Raw genomic sequence first — 16,539 nt, forward strand, 5'->3', positions numbered from 1 at the left:
AAATGTTAATACAATTATGCTGCTTTTTTTTTTTTAAAAAAGGCATTTTTCCACCATTTGCCCCCAATTACACAGTAAATATACAGCCCATGCAGAGAAACCCCCTTGCTGGAAAATTGGATTTCATAACATAAGAGCCATTCAAGCTGCCTGGAGGGTAATAGGCCAAGTAAGCAGGCAAGTCAAATTCATCAGAAAGCTGGTTATTCCTGGGGCCTTTTTCAGGAGCTGTAGTATGAACTGGGGAAAAAGAATCCTTAATTGTAGGTTACGGTACCTGGAGTCAAACAGATCCTTGCAAAGAAGGGCTTCTCCTGCTCTGCACATAGCTGCGCCTCCTTGCTAGTAGGTGAACACCACAGCAAAGGAAAATGCATTTCTGCCAGGTAAATATTAAGACCCAGGTGAGACTCTTAAAACAGGAGATACTTATTTTGAGGAGATAACTATCCCATTATCCTCTTCTAAACAACTTTATTGTATCAGTGATCAAATTGCAAAATAAACCAATATACATTAGTAATGGAAAGATCTCATGCTATTACTTAATGCTCAGTTCTGGTCTTGAAAGGAACATGAACAGAGACACGTGTGTTAGTAAAGTGCTTGTGTCTATAGGGTTCACTTCTCTAGTTAAATCTTGCCCAATATTATCTTTACAGGAAATTAAAATTAAAAAAAAAAAAAGAAGTAGACTTTTAAAGTCCAAGATTTTTTTCCTCATCCTTCTAAAGTAATTTGATATTTGAGGAATAGGAAAATAGTCTCTTTCTTTAGGAAAATTTAAAATTGTCTCTGCATAAGTATAGGATGACTGCTATTTTCTTAATAAAAGACAACAGGAGAACAAAAAAAGGGGGGAAAAGGAAAATACACTGCCATTTGCTGTTTTCAAATGCTCATTTTATGGCCAGCCATCTTCATAGAAGTTCTCATTCAGGTATCACAATACCCAGCTACCCACTGATTTCACTTGAATCAGCGGAGCAAGGCTTTCAAGTTTTGTCTCTAGCCAAAAATGAGACTGATTTCAGCTCTGACTCACTGAGATAGCTCATTTTTCTAACCAGAGGCTGAGGCACACCCAGCAAGCAGCATCCCCAAAATACAGGTGTACCAAGTTTGCCATGCTCAGCTGCCCAGAGCTCAGCCCCTTACTAAGAAAGCTGAACCATCATGCCTGCCTCGGCTCTAATTCTGTTTTCTATATTAAAAATAAACCAAACCAAAACAAAAAACCAAAACACTTCTCATTGCCCTCTGACAATCATCTAAAAATGGCCAAGCTGTTGCCTGCAACGGTGTGTAAATACTGCTCTTCATTCACCTTCTTGGTCTTTTTCTATGACACTGGTGGAGCTGCCAATGGTGGAGACCCCACCATCTTGTAGCTCTTCAGGGATGACATCCGTGTGAGCAGAATAGGACAGGATAGGCAGAAAGAAGTGGGGAAACCATTGCACAGGGAGGCAACAGAAAACAAGCCAGATCTGTGCAGCAAGTGATTTCCACGCTCCTTCTGCCTCTGCAGAGCTGCACGATGTCGTAAGGAAGCATTTGTAGCCCTGGTTTCTAAAGGTCAAGGTTGGGGTAATCCCAACGTATTTCACCTGCACTGCAAGGTTTAAAAGAGCCCACAGAAATGCGAAACATCCCAGTACCCACTACGCACTGGCAAGATGGAGCCTGTAGATATGGTCCATGCTGAATACACACAGCCAAATTGCCCCAAAATAGCATCTCCTTCCTTGACTGCAGTGAACAAGCTCAGACTTTGCATGCAGAAATGAAGCTGTTGTACAGAAACATCCAGGTTGTCTCTGCTTGCTTCATACTTGGATGGCACTCAGTCTGGCCAACTTCAAGGCTACACCAGGAGATGCTTTCATTAAATGGATGAGGGTGGGTTGGAGACATCCCATGTGCAGCTCATTCCTGGATGCTGAAGTATAGCTTGCTGCTCTTCCAGCAGTTCATCAAGGTGAGCTCATCCAACTCACCCACACTTATTACTTTCTACCCAAGTTACATGAATTTAACAAGTTGCTTCGTTTTTCTTATTTTCATGTGGCCAGGCCACATGAGCCCTCTAGGTGTCCAGACAGAGAAACTGAGGTAGAGATGTGCTGCAACCCATCCTCCATGGCATCATCGATGTGGTCAGCACAGTGTTGCATGGTGCAGTGATGGGGACGGGAACAACATACCCAACATCACCCAGCTATGAGACATGACTTTAAGGTAATGCAAGACAAGGAAATACCCTTAAATAATAAAATCCTCACTCTAATCCTCAATGACATGCTCAATGTCTTGAACATGTGTTGAATTAGTCGCCCAGGAGCTATGCCATGTTCTTTATCTGTGCTTTTCTTCTTCAGTCGTCTTCTCAGGCACCACTGCCCTCCAGTGATAAGTGCTGGGAGATGAAATGCAAAAATGCCTCGGAGTACCCTTGGAGACACAGCCTTGTTATTGCCAACGTTTTCCCATGCATTTGCCAGACTAAAGCAACTTTCCAGTTATTTTACCAAAAATACTCTCTGCCACGCTGCGGCCTGCATTTCCTTCTGCTCGTGACTGCAGTAATGATCCCAACCCAGTTGGGAGCCACTTGCCGCCAGCCACAAAAATAAAAGGTTTTCTTGCAACCAAGCCATATTAAAGTCCATCGCAGCCCCAAAGCGCTGGATGTGTTCCTATAGACATGGGACAAAACTGCCCTCTAATAATTGCAGAGCAATTTTATAAAGCAGAATTACCCACCCAAACCTCTCAAGGGCTGTTTGCTCCTTCGCAGCTTTTTGCTGTGCCACCTTTCCAAATTACTGCAAATCTAACTTTCCTGTGCTCAGTGTGTTTCCACAACAGTCTTCCTGGTGCACAGATTTATTTTCTTTTGATTTTCAAGAAAACCATGGACTTTAGCAAAAGGGAACACATTTGATGTATGTACTCCTTCTAGCTTTTTTTTAATGTAGATAAATTCTTAAGTGATACAGTCTAGCAACTCCCCGCTAGCCTTATTGAAAGCATATCTCTCCTCTCATCTTTTCTCTGCACTGTAGTTGCTTCTGACATGCCTTCAAACCATTAAAAACAGCCCAACCGGAAGCCACCCTTCAGGATGTGTTTCTTAAGGGATCCCTTCCTGCTACACCCACTGATTCCAGTTATTAAAGTTACATTTTGGCTTAATAATTACACCAAAGACATCTACTGTACACCCAAATTTTGGCACGCACATTAAGCCATTCAGAGGATTTGGGTATATTTGTTTGGGATCTCAGCACATTACCGGCTCAAGAATTTATCCCCAGTTATCCTTCCCGCTTTCATGCACTGCAGGATAAATAATACAGAGTATGGATCTTGGGCCAATCCTCACCATTTAATGAAGCATTAAAGAGTTTAAAGAAATTAAATAGTGATAATATCACATGCAGATTTTAATTTACTGCTACAAGGACATTGCAGGTGTATGTTTTACCCCATTCTACATACCAACAAGTCTCAAACCCACAAATGCTTGAAGAAAGCTAAAGGAGTGCAAAATAAAACTGACTCAAGTCAAACAGGAGGTAAAACTTCCTTTATGCTTAGTTACATCTTCAGCTTTTATTTTTCTACCGTCTCTAACCCAAATCGTACATCACTGCAGGTCAGGAAGACTTTAATATCATGTTCACCTGCTGCTGTACCAGTACGTGCTACCCATAATGTGCCTCTATTAAAGCTCCACTTGATACATTCACCCTGTAAAATACAGAAAGGTTTCCAAGCCCTAGAGAGAGCAGGCAGTCCTGCTCCAGTGTATATAACAGTATACAATGCTCCTCACATCTTTAATGGACAATTTTAATAGACCCTCACTCTTTCAGAGATAGAGCAGCATCCCTTGGGAGGGGAAATGCAACACAAAGCTGCTTTGGCGTGTCCTTCAGAGCTTGTCATCTTTCAGGAAAGCCATCAGCTGTATTTTAGGACTATATGTAATTTCCTGTTCTAATTGACGTTTAAACTAAATGGAAAGTTATACCTGCTCTGTTACACTAGAATTGAATGTGTTGGAGTGCATTGCAAAAAGCCCCCCCAAAACCAAAGGATGTCTTTATCATACAGCTAGGTTCAACAGTAGAGAATGATTCAAATGAACATTTTTATTTAGTCTGACATTGTTTAAATCAGTTTGTGCTACAGTGAAACATTTTCCCTTGACACAAATTTTCTGGGATTTATTCAAACTTCTTTCTGGGAAGAGAGGAAGCCATGTGATAACTAAGCAGATCTCATGAATCTAATCATCAACCGGCAATCAAAACTGAAGCTGGTGGAGGCAGCAGAGTGGGAGGTTACTGGGGAACAGCAGACCTAGTCCTGGTCACAGGCTCTCCAGGATGTCACTCAAGCCTGCGCCAAATCCAGGATTGTCCCTCCCCGGCTGCATGGCATCGCTGTTCTCCCTGACTACCAAAGCTTTGGTTGACCCTCTTGCCATGAGGTCTGGGTACAGCCACAACCACCTTGCTGGCAGATTTGACTTCAAAGAGCTCATCACTCAGGAGCACTAAGCCACCAACACCTCAAAAAACCCAGAAAGATTTAGTTTGGAGGGTTTCTGGTCCACTCTCAGCACAGCAAATATCGCAGCTACAGCAGGCTTCTCAGGGCCATGTCCAGGCAAGTCAGGGCACCCCTGGGGATGAAGAGCCCACAAGCCATCAGCAGGACAGATTTGGGCGCTGAATCACTAAGTCCCTTTCTTGCTCAGGTACGTGACCACCACCTGATCTTTCCACCTCTCAAAACCTCAACACCTCAGCCTCAGACTCAAGACCTCAAGACACAACCAAGAGATTTGGTTGCACGACTGGGGAGGTTGCTCCCCCTCTCTTGTAGTGTTTTGCACAAAGTTTGGGCTTTGCCCCAAAAGTTAATTTGTTCTAAAAATATAAGCATCACCATTTGTGCTTGCAGATCCCCACAGCTGGGTCCGGAGCATCCTAGATCCTGCTGCCACACGCACGGTCCTAAGCTCAGCCTCCCTCCCTCCAGCTTTTTTAGCCTCTTCTCCATGCATACATGCTTCGTTTGTAACTACAGGATTTTATTACTAATGAAACAAATATGCTCAAAAAACATTCATGAGCAAAACGTAGGAAAACCCTATAAAAAAAAGCAGTCCTCATCTTTTCCAGCCAGGAGGTCATGGCGGAGGGTAAAGCTCTTTAAGAAGCCCCTTGCCAAGCTGTTAGATATTTTCCAGGACCTGCATCAACTCCACAGGCAACCAAGTGGATATCTTGGGAAGGCTTTTTTCTGAAGTTTCTCATCAGTAAAGCTGCAAAGAGGGACTCACAGTCTTATTTTAGTCCTTTCTATCTCATTTTACTTTGATGCACTTCACCACCGGGGGGATTTTTTGCTTAGAGAATTACCTTTTCCATAGTACAGTTCTGACAAAAATGATACTTGCTGTGACTAAAAAGAAGCCAAATAAAGAGCGACTGTGGCCAAGCTGTTTACAATACCATATATGCCTACATCTATGCGCTGCTTTTAAAAATGCAGCAGCAAGTGAGACACAGGACCCTTTTTCTCCTCCCAACCAAGTGACGTCCACAAGCTGCTGTAGAGAAATAATACAACGCATTTGCTAGATCCTGTCTCCCTTTTATATTTTTTTAAAATGAGATGCATCAAATATCTGAGAGAGAAAAGCAGTTTATCATGACCTTGCCTGGGAGCACAGCTATAGGTTTAAAGCTTATATGTAATCACATTTTCAGGGATTCATAACCAAAGCAGGCAAGCTCTGGGCAGGCAAAAGGTGGGTTATACAGTAATCTGGCAGCTGCCTGAAAATCTGTCTGCCTGCGGTTTAGTCCCCCAAGGGAGGGACCAAAAGCATCATGACTTGAGGCATTTAAAAATAGGCAGAAGGAAGAATTTGCAATGACGCCGCTGGGAACAACTCTGCATCAGCCAGCGTTGGGCAGCGGCAGCTCATCTCCTGACCATCCTGGGCCTGATCCTGCCCCAGGGACCATGGAGTCACCCCCTGCACAGCACGGTGTCACACAGTACAAGGGTGCTGAGACCCAGCAGGTGATGCACGAGCCATTAGCCATGATGGTGATGGTCAGGTTTGGGATGTCGTGTCACAATGTTATAGGTTTTCCTCAGTATAAAACCGAGCAATAAATAGTGAAGCCGGGTATTTCAAGTTTTCCTTAAAAACTGCCCAGAAAAGTTTGAATTCCACCATCTTGCCCGTTCTTTTTCACAAGGGCCAGGGATCATATCAAATAATCTATTTTTTTTTTATTTTATATATTTACATATAAATAAATATATGTTTGATATTATTTTTGCAGGAGGTGGAAGGAAAAGCTCAGTGTAGCTGCTTTTGATGTGCTGTCATAGCAGTGATGCTGTTCTGCCTGTAAGGAAGCACCTAATGGATACAAGGGAAAAGGTGGTGTCGGTCATCAGGGCTGCTGGTGACAGACAGATGGACGCCTAGCCATACCCGGCAGAGAGGTGCCATCCGATACCCTTTGGGAGTGCGATTTCCCTGCGTTGCGGCTCACTTTTCAGGTCCCCCGTGAGCCGAAGGAAAGCAATGCCCAGGGAAGGGGGAGTGGTAACTTCAGTCCATTAAAAATTAAAAGAAGGGAAATGGTTTCAATTGATTAACAATAAACATTTGCTCTTCTCTCTCTCTAAAATCCTTCCGATTATTTTACTGACCTCAGCCCTCTCAAGGGACCCAATGACCTGTGCCGTACCTCTTCCTACGGCATGCAACAACCCACTTGTCACCAAACTTCACTCAACATCCTTCACTGCTTCATGCCACAGAATAAGTTGCTCCATCCAAATAATTAGAGAGGAGACTAACCAAGCAAAGATTCTGGCTCCCATTTCAATTGCTCCCTTTGCAATATTTTCCAGCTATCCCCAAGTTAAATAACACCTGATCAAACTTCCCTCCTTCATATTTTCCTCTCTCTTTGGGCCAGTGACTGGCTACTGACACTAGAGGCAATGAGAGCAGGATTAATTCTCCCTATGCTGATATAATTTAACCTAATAAAATCCTTATGATCTTCTGTGTCAATCACCCAGGGACAAAGCATCCAAGGAATGTGCTTTCGCAGCACGCCAGGAACAGATGGGAGCAGATCAGTGATGATCAGTGATTTCCCTCAGTAAATGAGGGAACAGAGGAATTTTTTTTAGGGTAGTAATTAATGTCAAAATTACTGCTGTCCCCCATACCCTTCCTCTGAGCTTTGGAAAGTGACGCTGATTCTTACAGAGATATTGCTAACAAGAAATAGCAGGCACACAGAGGACTCGGAGACAGCAAAATCTGCCTGTTTAAACTATTTAAGGTATAGCTACTTAGTGGTATCAAATACTAGATAAGCTATGGTCCCAAAATGTTCTTTCCTTAGCTTAAAGGCTGACCTTAACATAACTGAAGTGTTACATATTTGCAGCAGGTTACATTTTTGCCCCCCAATAGTAAAAAAAAAAAAACAAAAAAAAAACCAAACACAAATGCTCATTTTCCAGCCTTCCAAAGCCTCGAGGGATGGTGGTTACAGGTACCGGAGAAGCAGTTGGGTTGTTTTTCACATGAAGGCCGAATGCAGGACTGATATTGCTTTAGCGGCTGGCAGATGATGAGATCATGTCTAAATTAATGCAACTCAGCCACTGGGCTGGGAGCTGAGTTCCCAGAAAGAGGGCTGAGGGAGGAAGCAGCACAGCCCCAGCTGCCCCAGGGAGGAAGAAACTCTCTCTTGCCAGGCTTGGGGTGGTGAGAGCAAAGCATGGGTGAAGCCATCAACAGACCAACCCTCCCCAGCCCCACGAGTGATGGAGACGGCCATGGCGGGCAAGCTGTAAGCCAAAACTGTGTTATGGTGGAGGGAGAAGTGATGGAGAAGCACAAAGTCATGCAGGGGATCCCTTTGCTTTAGGCTGGTGCAACCCAAGCAGCCCGGTCCAGCTTTAAGGATGACCTTGCCTTGAGTTTTGGACTAGAGACCTCCCAGATTGCCCAGTTTTTATCCTCTGTGCAGTCAGTTCTGGCCTGAGCAGTACCCGAAGTCTGACTTTAGCAGCCGTGAGATGGGTTGATCCTGCCGTCAAACACCAGCTTATTGCAAGCGTTGGAGCCAGGAGCTATATAAAGTTGAGAGCATCTGCTCCAATCCTCCATCCACAGTACCATATAGACCCCCTGAAGCCTTTAATACTGAGTTTAAACACCATGGGTGAACACACACTCTCAGCAACACATCCCCCCCCAACACCTCAGGCAAGGTGGAAGGGGGGAAAATAATAGATTAATCGTGGGATTTCATCCGGAGAACCATCTGCAGGACTACTGGGCCAGGGCTGTGAAGCTGAAACCACAATACACCCCAATACCTTGCCTTAAACGTTAGACCCCACTGCCATCTTGTGGCAAACGCTTCCCAAAATAAAGTAAAAGGGGAAAACCCACTAAAAAGTTGTAGATGAAGTTAGCTGGTGCAGCAAAGAAGGATGGGTAAGTTATGGGAACAGGGTGGGGAAACTCATTGCTTCTCTTAAATGATGCTGAGACTGAATCTATAGCACCGTGCCAGATACAAACTGATGTGGAAAAACACAGAGACGGGAATGGTCCAAACCAAATTTTGTGAAGTTGAGGATATAATTAAACACGTAAAGCATAATTGTTTGTATGGCCGTGACCGCCTTTTAGTTGTGGCTCTGGCACATTAATACCAGCAAAGATTTAGCCGCTATTTCAAAGCATTTAACAGTTTCCAAAGTAATTTAGCGTTGCCCTGGTTTGAATAAGGCTTGTCAACCCCAATAAGCAGGGTTAAGCTGGAATTAGATATTGCACCACTGAATTAAAGAATGCAGTTGCTGGAATTTACCGAGAAGATGATTTAAAAGACAGGGATTATGGCTCACATCACTCATTCACGTGGCACAAAGCATCTTCGGATGCTGAAAACCCACAGATTAGCACCCCTCAAGGTTTTCAAAAAGCACCTTGCTGCAGGAACGAGGCAGTTTTGAAAGTCCCCACAGTCCTTATCTGGCTGTTAGTCCTAGCCAAGCACTTTGAGTACACCTCGGCATTTACTTTTTGCATCATTTATAGCGCTCGCGCCATGGCAGAGCCTTTGCTTAGCAACTGGGGATCACTTCCTAGGAACCGCTTTCCAAGGCATTAGCAAAGTGCCTCGATTGCTGTATCATCCAGTCACGCCGCGGATGGCTCTTACCGTACTAGAAAAAACAACGACAAATTGTTTTTCCTTCTTTATATTGCAATAAGCACCTGCCTTATGCAGGATCAGACAACGTCAAATCTGTGAATGATCCAAAACACTTATCAGGTTTAGGTAAAAGTGAATAAAAACTCACTGAACAAATACAAACTCATGAATCAGTTCCAAGAAGCGTGTCTCTTTCCTCAACACAAATCTTTGCTAGCAGGAACGGATCAAGAAAACAACAGGGAAGAATTATATTTTGAAAAACAGACATAGAAAGTGGCAGTGTCCTGACTATTTCGGAAAAAAAAAAAACTGATTCACAACAGATACATGTGACCATCTGCATGGAAATGCTTTGCTTTCTTCCATTAAAATCTATACAATTAGGTTATTAGAAGGAATAACAGCATAAAAACATACTTCCAGACAAAAGATAACCGGCCTTTCAATACCTTTCTATTTTCACAGCCCCTTTATTTGGATCTTTGCAAGTCTTTAGAACTTTGACCCTGCTACACATTACAGGGATGGTTTACAAGACACAGAACATATTGCCAAAGACAAACTCTATTTTCTGCTTTCAGCTAGGATTTAACTACTTTTTGAGTTTCTATCATCCCATTTACTAGTTTCAACTTCTTGAGAGTTTTAAATGTCAGTGTATATTACAGACAAGCTTGCCCTAAATAAAATTAATTACGCTGTCGATAGCTATGTCTTTATCTTCAGAGATGAAAAAGAATTTAAAGGGTGATCCTGGACCTGGATAAAAACATTTCTGTCGGCATTAATTTGAAATCAATGCACAAAACAGATGGGTATAAACAACATATTAGGGTTTTTATGGTATGGAAGTTGTCTCTGGGTTTTAGAAAAGAGGTATTACCTGCCTCCAACCTCTCAGGGACCTGAAGACTTGTGGAACGAATAGTTTAGATGATGCCATCAGCTGCTGTTGCTAAAACGCACGCAGGAAACTGTTATAGGTCTGTAAGTTACCCCTATAAATAAATTAACCAAAATGCTGTCAGCAGTTTTTAGATGAAAAAGCCAGAGAAACCCACAGAGACATTAAAGGGAGCTGGCACCAGACTCACTTATACCTCCAGTCGGCATCGAAAACTGGGAAACATCGTCATCCTCTTGGCAGGGACTGACTGCAGCAAAGCCCTTTACCCCCAGCACCCAGGATGCAGTAGCAGCAACGTGGAACCGCATCAACGGGCGAGATGCTCCTCGCGAAAACACAAGTTTATTTAACCCGCTGGTGGGTGTTAATTTGGATACAATAAAGGAAAAAAGGCCAGGTTGCGGGTGCAGTGTGTTTGGTACACCACGTAGCTGCCCATCACTCTTCCAGCAATGAGACGGGGAAGAACTAAGCGGACCTTAATTAAAACCCAAGAGCAATCCCAAACTGGCTTGGTTACCATCGTCATGGCTACCACAAGCGAGGCCAAGGTATGGGACAATGCCAGGGGATGAAGTGCCAGCCCGGAGGGCGGTGGGAAATGCCTGCAGGCCCCACCGAGAGTTTTTCCTGCATGTTGAAACGTCTCTGGGTGACAGGAACGATGCAGGATGGGGCAAATGACCTTCACAACATCACACGGACGCAGTGTTTTCTGGTGCTGGCCAGCCAGCCCAAGCTAGGAACAGCAGGGGAAAGTCTCAGGCGAGGATGAAACCTTGCTAGAGCCGTGAGCAGGTTTAATAACTCCTAAATCAGTTATTACACATGGGCGGGCACCGGAGTCCCTGCCGTTACTGCGGGCGCCAGGTCTCTGTCACCTTCCCCTGCAGTAGTGAAGGCCTGGGATGATCACAGCCTTCAAAAAAAGCAACGGCAAAGGAAAAAGTTGGACCTGGGTTTCTTCTCTGGCCACAGTACATGGCCTCGGCTTCAGGCAGGGGGTGCGAAGGGATGCACTAACACGGGGAAGGATGAACTGACACACTTTGCTTGCATGGCTGGCAGTCACACACCTCCTTGGGCATAGCAGTTTGGTTTATTAAATCACCCCATACAGTCAGGAAAAAGAATACTAAATTAAAAAAAAGTCCAAAGCCAAGTGCTCCTCATTTATCTTTAAATGAGTTATAGTCTCCTTAACAAAGGGCAGGAGTTTTGTCTGGGTGATGGCAAGGTATGTTTTGTGAGAAGATTGAGGAGAGCAGTGTGGATCCGCACCCAGATACACCCGGCTACAAGAAATACAGTCAGGAATGATTTTGCTGAAATAAATCACTATGCATGCAAGAAATCAGACTGTCTCTTACTGGGCGAGTTCCAGTGACATCCTCTGCCGAAAGGAGGGTGACACGGGGTCCCGCGTGCTACAGTCGCCCAGAACTCTCGCTCCCACAGCAACTACCCCGTCACGCTCAAAATCCCCCAGGAGCAGGAGCAGCACCACGCTCCCCCGGTTTTCACAGTGTCTTAAGGCAAGAGAGTCACGCGCTTGAAACTCCCCGAGACCCCAGGCTGAGCGATACAGAACCCCCATTCCCCCCCAAAAAACCCTCCCTGGGTGCCCGACACCGACGCAGGGGGATAACCGGAGGCAAAGCACCGGTGCAAGGCCCACGGGTGGAGGAGCGTGGGCTTTAGTTTTTGGGGAGGATGAGGGTCAGGAAAGGGGGCTGGGGGGGGCTGGGAAGCACCTGCCCCGGGGCTGGGGTGGCGGGTGGGCGCTGCCCGCCCGGGGCTGGCTCTCGGACGGCGACCAAACAACTTCCCGGCCCCGCTGCAAACTTTTCCCAGCGTCGGGGAGGAACCGCCGCCTGCCGCCCCGCCGGGTCCTCCCAGCCCCGTCCGAGCATCCCCCCGGGGAGCCGGAGCGGGGCCGCGGCGGGGAGGGGAAGGGCAGGGCAGGGGGGCCGGGCCGGCAGCAACGGGTTATCCGGTCCCCCCCGGGCTGCCTCCCGCCGGCTGAGAGCCCCTAATGCGCCCCGCGCTTCCTCCACCCCCCCCGCCCGGGCGGGGTTGATGCCGCTTCTCCGGGGACCCGAGGCGGAGGGGAATGCGGTGTCCCCTCCCGGCCGCCCCACCCGGGAAGGGGTTTTTGCGTGGGTGCCCGTCCCTACCTCTCGGCCTTGGTGAACTTGCGGAAAGCCTGGCGGAGGTCGTGGAAGGAGCGGTAGGTCTGCGGCTCGGCCGAGATGCCCTGTGCCCGGGTGGTGCGGGGCCCGATGTGCGGGCTGGGGGCCGGCAGCACCGACTGGCATTTGTGCAGCCGCCGGCGCAGCTCCTGGATCTCCTCGTCCTTCTCCCCCAAGCGCCGCTCCAGCTCCTTGATCCTCTCCTCCTTCAGTAGCAGCAGCTTAGTGAAGTCCCCTTCCAGCTCGGTCATTTTGGGAGTGCCCCCCCCCCGGCGCTAGTGCCGAGCCGGTCCCGGGCCGGGGCGGGCAGCTCTCATCGAGGAACCGCCGGCAGCCGCCGCGGCAGCGGCCGGATCCGCTCCCCGGGAGAGGGGCGGGGGGGGGGGGGCGGCTCCTGCCCGCCCCGGGTCAGGGCAGCCGCCCCGGCATCCCCAAACCCTGTCCTGCGCTCCGCCGGCAGCCGGCGAGCGGGAAACCAGGAGGGGGGGTGGGGGGAAAACACCAGAAAGAAAGAAGGGAAAAGGGGGCGGGGGGGAAGACAAGAAAAGGGAAAAGAGCTTTTGTGCCACCCTGCGAGGCTGGGATCCTGGAAATAGCAACAATTACCATGTGATCGGAGGGTGACGCAGCTCCTTGTAACTGGAGCCGAAGACTTGGGATTCAAACAAGAGCACTTCATAAATATTAAATTGCCTTCTGCTAATGAGGCACGTGGAGCCGCCCCCCGCCCCTCCCTCCCGAGAGCGCAGCATCCCACCCCCCGGGGCGCCCCACAACCCCCGCTGCTGCGTTACCCCTCCTCGGCACCCCAGTCCCTCCCGGGTACCCCCATCCCTCATCCCCGGAGTACCCGACTTCTGTCCCTGCCAGGGCACCCTACGTGCCACCCTGCAGCCCTCCCTGCCAGGACATCCCACTTACCTCCCCGCTGGGGCACCCCACATCCCCCCCCAGCATCCTTCCCCACATCCCACCCCTCTTAAGCACCTGCATCCCTCCCCACTAGGGTTCCCTGTTCCCCACCCTCCTCCAGGTGCCCCACAACCTCCTCCACCTGGCTGCCCCACATCCCTGCCCTCCAGGTCACCCCAAAACACACGCCAGCCACCCCCCATCATCCTGTGAGGCACCCAGCTTCCCACACACCAGGTACCCTTCATCCCAGCATGCATGGACAGTCCACACCCCACACCACGAGGGAGCAAAGCCCGTCACCAGGCACACCAACACTGGGGCCCTGGTGGCACCCGGTCCCCCAGGGGGATGCTGGCAGGGGGCTGGGGAGGGCAGGCAGCCTGTGTGCTTGCCAGCAGCTCTGAGGAGGCAGGAATGCACCCTTCCTGGACTTATTTGGAAGAGCCCATCATGCACATGAATTTTTAATGCTGGCTGGCAAAGGGCACCATCAGATCCACTATCACATTTCCCTCCCAAACCACCCTTGCTTCCAGGAAGGAGGGCAGGAGCCTCTTACTGCAGGCAAGAAGTGGGGCCTGGCCTAGCCCCACAGCCACGCCTTGTGCCCCAAAGGAGCCCAGGAAATCCCTCAGTGTCCACACCCCAACCTGGGGCAGCCGTGGGGTCTTGTCCCCTGGGTTTGGGGCTCACAGGCCTGCTAGGGCAGGGCAAGGACAGGGCAAAGCATCTGAGCTGGGCTTGGAGGACAAAGCTGTACCAAAGGAGTCTTAAACTAAGGTGGAAAAAAATCAATTAGCAGCCTCTCTTTTAATGAGCTGGAGGTGGCGGGGTGTTTTCACACACTTCTATCTGTCCCCCCCAGTCTTTCATGTGCGGATGGAAACCTCTGGGGTCAGAGCTGCTTCCAGTTCCCATCCCCAGCCCAGGAGCATCCCTGATGCCAAGGGGTCAGGCAGGGCTGAGGGGGACAAATGCTGGGGGATAATTAAAAAAAAAAAAAAAATTAATAATTGCATTTTGCTTTATTGAAAGGCAAAGAGCGCCATCTCGTGTAGGAAACGATTGTGTAGCACGGGGCAAAGATTCACAGACAGACAGAAGGACCCCACACACGCTGCTCGGAAGGGGAAGGGGCGATGCTGGGAGGGGCAGCCGGGAGCTCGGCCACGCACTGATGCTCAGCACCTTCGTAATATATTTCCCTGTTAAAATCTTGTTTCTTAAAAAATGCTTCATTTAGGAAAACAGGAACACCATCTCTGCACTCCTTGGAGCCTTTGTGAAAGTAATTGCACCAGAAAATACATAATTTTCTTATAAAACACATAATCAAGCAGTCAGATTTCACCAATATCAAACCAGGCTTTTCAGGGCTATGTTTTAAACTCACTGCTCATTATTCATATTCAAAGATCTCCTATGAGCTTCAGCCTGCACGCGGAAAACAGAAACCAGGATAAATACTGGAATAACCACAATTTAAAGAGATGATAACCAAGCAACACAAGTGCTTCATACCAGATCAGTGTACAGTCATAATATGGTTTTAATTTGAGGTGGAGGTAGTCCTCGGTCCCCAGGAATATCAGGGTGACCTGTGTGCGACAGCAGGACGCAGGGTGTGGGATGCTCCTCCACACATGGTGGGGAAGTCCCTCCCGTGGTTCCTGGGGTCCCTGGTGTTGCTGAAAGCCCCGGTCCCTGAGGTACAGGACTCCTGGAGAATTTCAGCATCTAATAACTTCAGAAGTAACTTCTCACTTCAATAATTGCCAAGACCAACCTGGAAGCATTGCCAGAAAAACAGCAGAATACATGTGAAAAACCAAACCCCAAATATACTCAGCTCAAGTATATTTGGAGAGCAAGGAGAGGGGTTTAGCACTCGCATTGGCCACGCTGCTGCCATTCCCCAACCCTCATTGTGCCCTGACCAAGGAAAGCAGAGGGAGGGCAACAGACCAGCAGGGACCTCCAACAAGTAGCAGCCACAAGACAGTTCCCAAATGTAATTTTTGCATTTCTGTAATTTCTGCATTTCTGCATCACATGCATCAGAAGGATGTAACTTTCCCTAAAGAGGTTTTTAAAAACCAGCTAAACACTCTTTTATTGGAACTGTGCAACTCCATGTTTCTACCCCAGTAACAGCACTTTTGGATTTGAGTCATTTTACAGCCCTAGAGCCCAGGAGCGCAAAGAGAAAACTGCAAGCATACTGTGAATTAAGTATCATTATATATTTACCATGAATTAAAACAACGGCTAATATCTTGTCATCACCACCATGCACTGACAGGCTCTCCAGTCTTCACTGCTGCATTACTGGACCCCAAGTACAGACACTGCCTATGACTCTCTCTCTTTTGATAGATGGAGTTTTTACTTAAACAAAATAAAATCCCTGGAGCAGAGGACAGCAGAAGCAGGTCCCAACCTGCCTTCTTGCCCATGCAACCTCAGTTTTAAGTCTATGAGCAGTCCAGCATGTGATCATTATTAATATCCCATCTGGCTTTGATTGTTTGGGAGTCACAGAAGGGAAAACACACTCAGTCGTCCACTTTGGATCTAGATTAAGGGCTAAATATATATATATTTATATATATAATTATGTACATGCCACTAAGAACAGACATTAAATTGAACCCACGAGCTTACTGACAGCCACAGCAAGTCACCAAGGAGCGTTACCAATTTTACAACCAGCAACTGCTGCAGCTTCAAGGTCAGCTCCTGGGGAAGCCCAAATAAGAGTTACACACAGAACAAGCAGTTCGTGAAGCCTGTGAAATCGCAGCCTGTCTTTGGTCCCTACATCGAACCAAAGTCACCTTCAGCATCCATTGGCCCTTCCAGGAACATGACTGGTGCAGTATCTGGATTTAGCCTAAAGCAACTGTGGTTTTATCTAAAGACGAGTATCTTTCAAAAAGTGCAGAGAAAAAACACAGCCTGCAACAACGCAACAGCAAGAAGAATTAAGGCACTGAGTAGGGCCAGACATCTTAATTCACTTTGACACTTAAGTCCTCCAGACATCCCATATACATGAAAAAACAGGCAGGGAGTAAGGCAGCTCCTAACTGGAAACCCTTCAGGGCAAGCAGGTTTGGAGCAACACAGCCAGTGACCTTGCAGCAACAAGAGGGTTCAGGGTTATCCCATCTTCTTCCTGGGGTGGGAGAAACATTACACACCTGCCCCATCTTTCCTGTAAATT

At 47.5% G+C, this 16,539-nt stretch overlaps 1 protein-coding gene across 1 annotated transcript in view; it reads right to left on the reverse strand.

Moving 5' to 3' along the window:
* Positions 1-12,649, reverse strand: part of PRKG1 (protein kinase cGMP-dependent 1) — a gene marked incomplete at its 5' end in the record, with an annotated part of 513,851 nt that extends 501,202 nt beyond the window's left edge. Inside the window, one exon of the mRNA XM_082311201.1 lies at positions 12,384-12,649. Within this exon, the coding sequence (XP_082167327.1) occupies positions 12,384-12,649 (266 nt within the window). The remainder of the gene's footprint in view (positions 1-12,383) is intronic.
* Between the last annotated feature and the right edge of the window lie 3,890 nt (positions 12,650-16,539).

This window comes from Platalea leucorodia (assembly GCF_965183815.1).
Source record: "Platalea leucorodia genome assembly, chromosome: 4".
NCBI classification, from domain to species: domain Eukaryota; kingdom Metazoa; phylum Chordata; class Aves; order Pelecaniformes; family Threskiornithidae; genus Platalea; species Platalea leucorodia.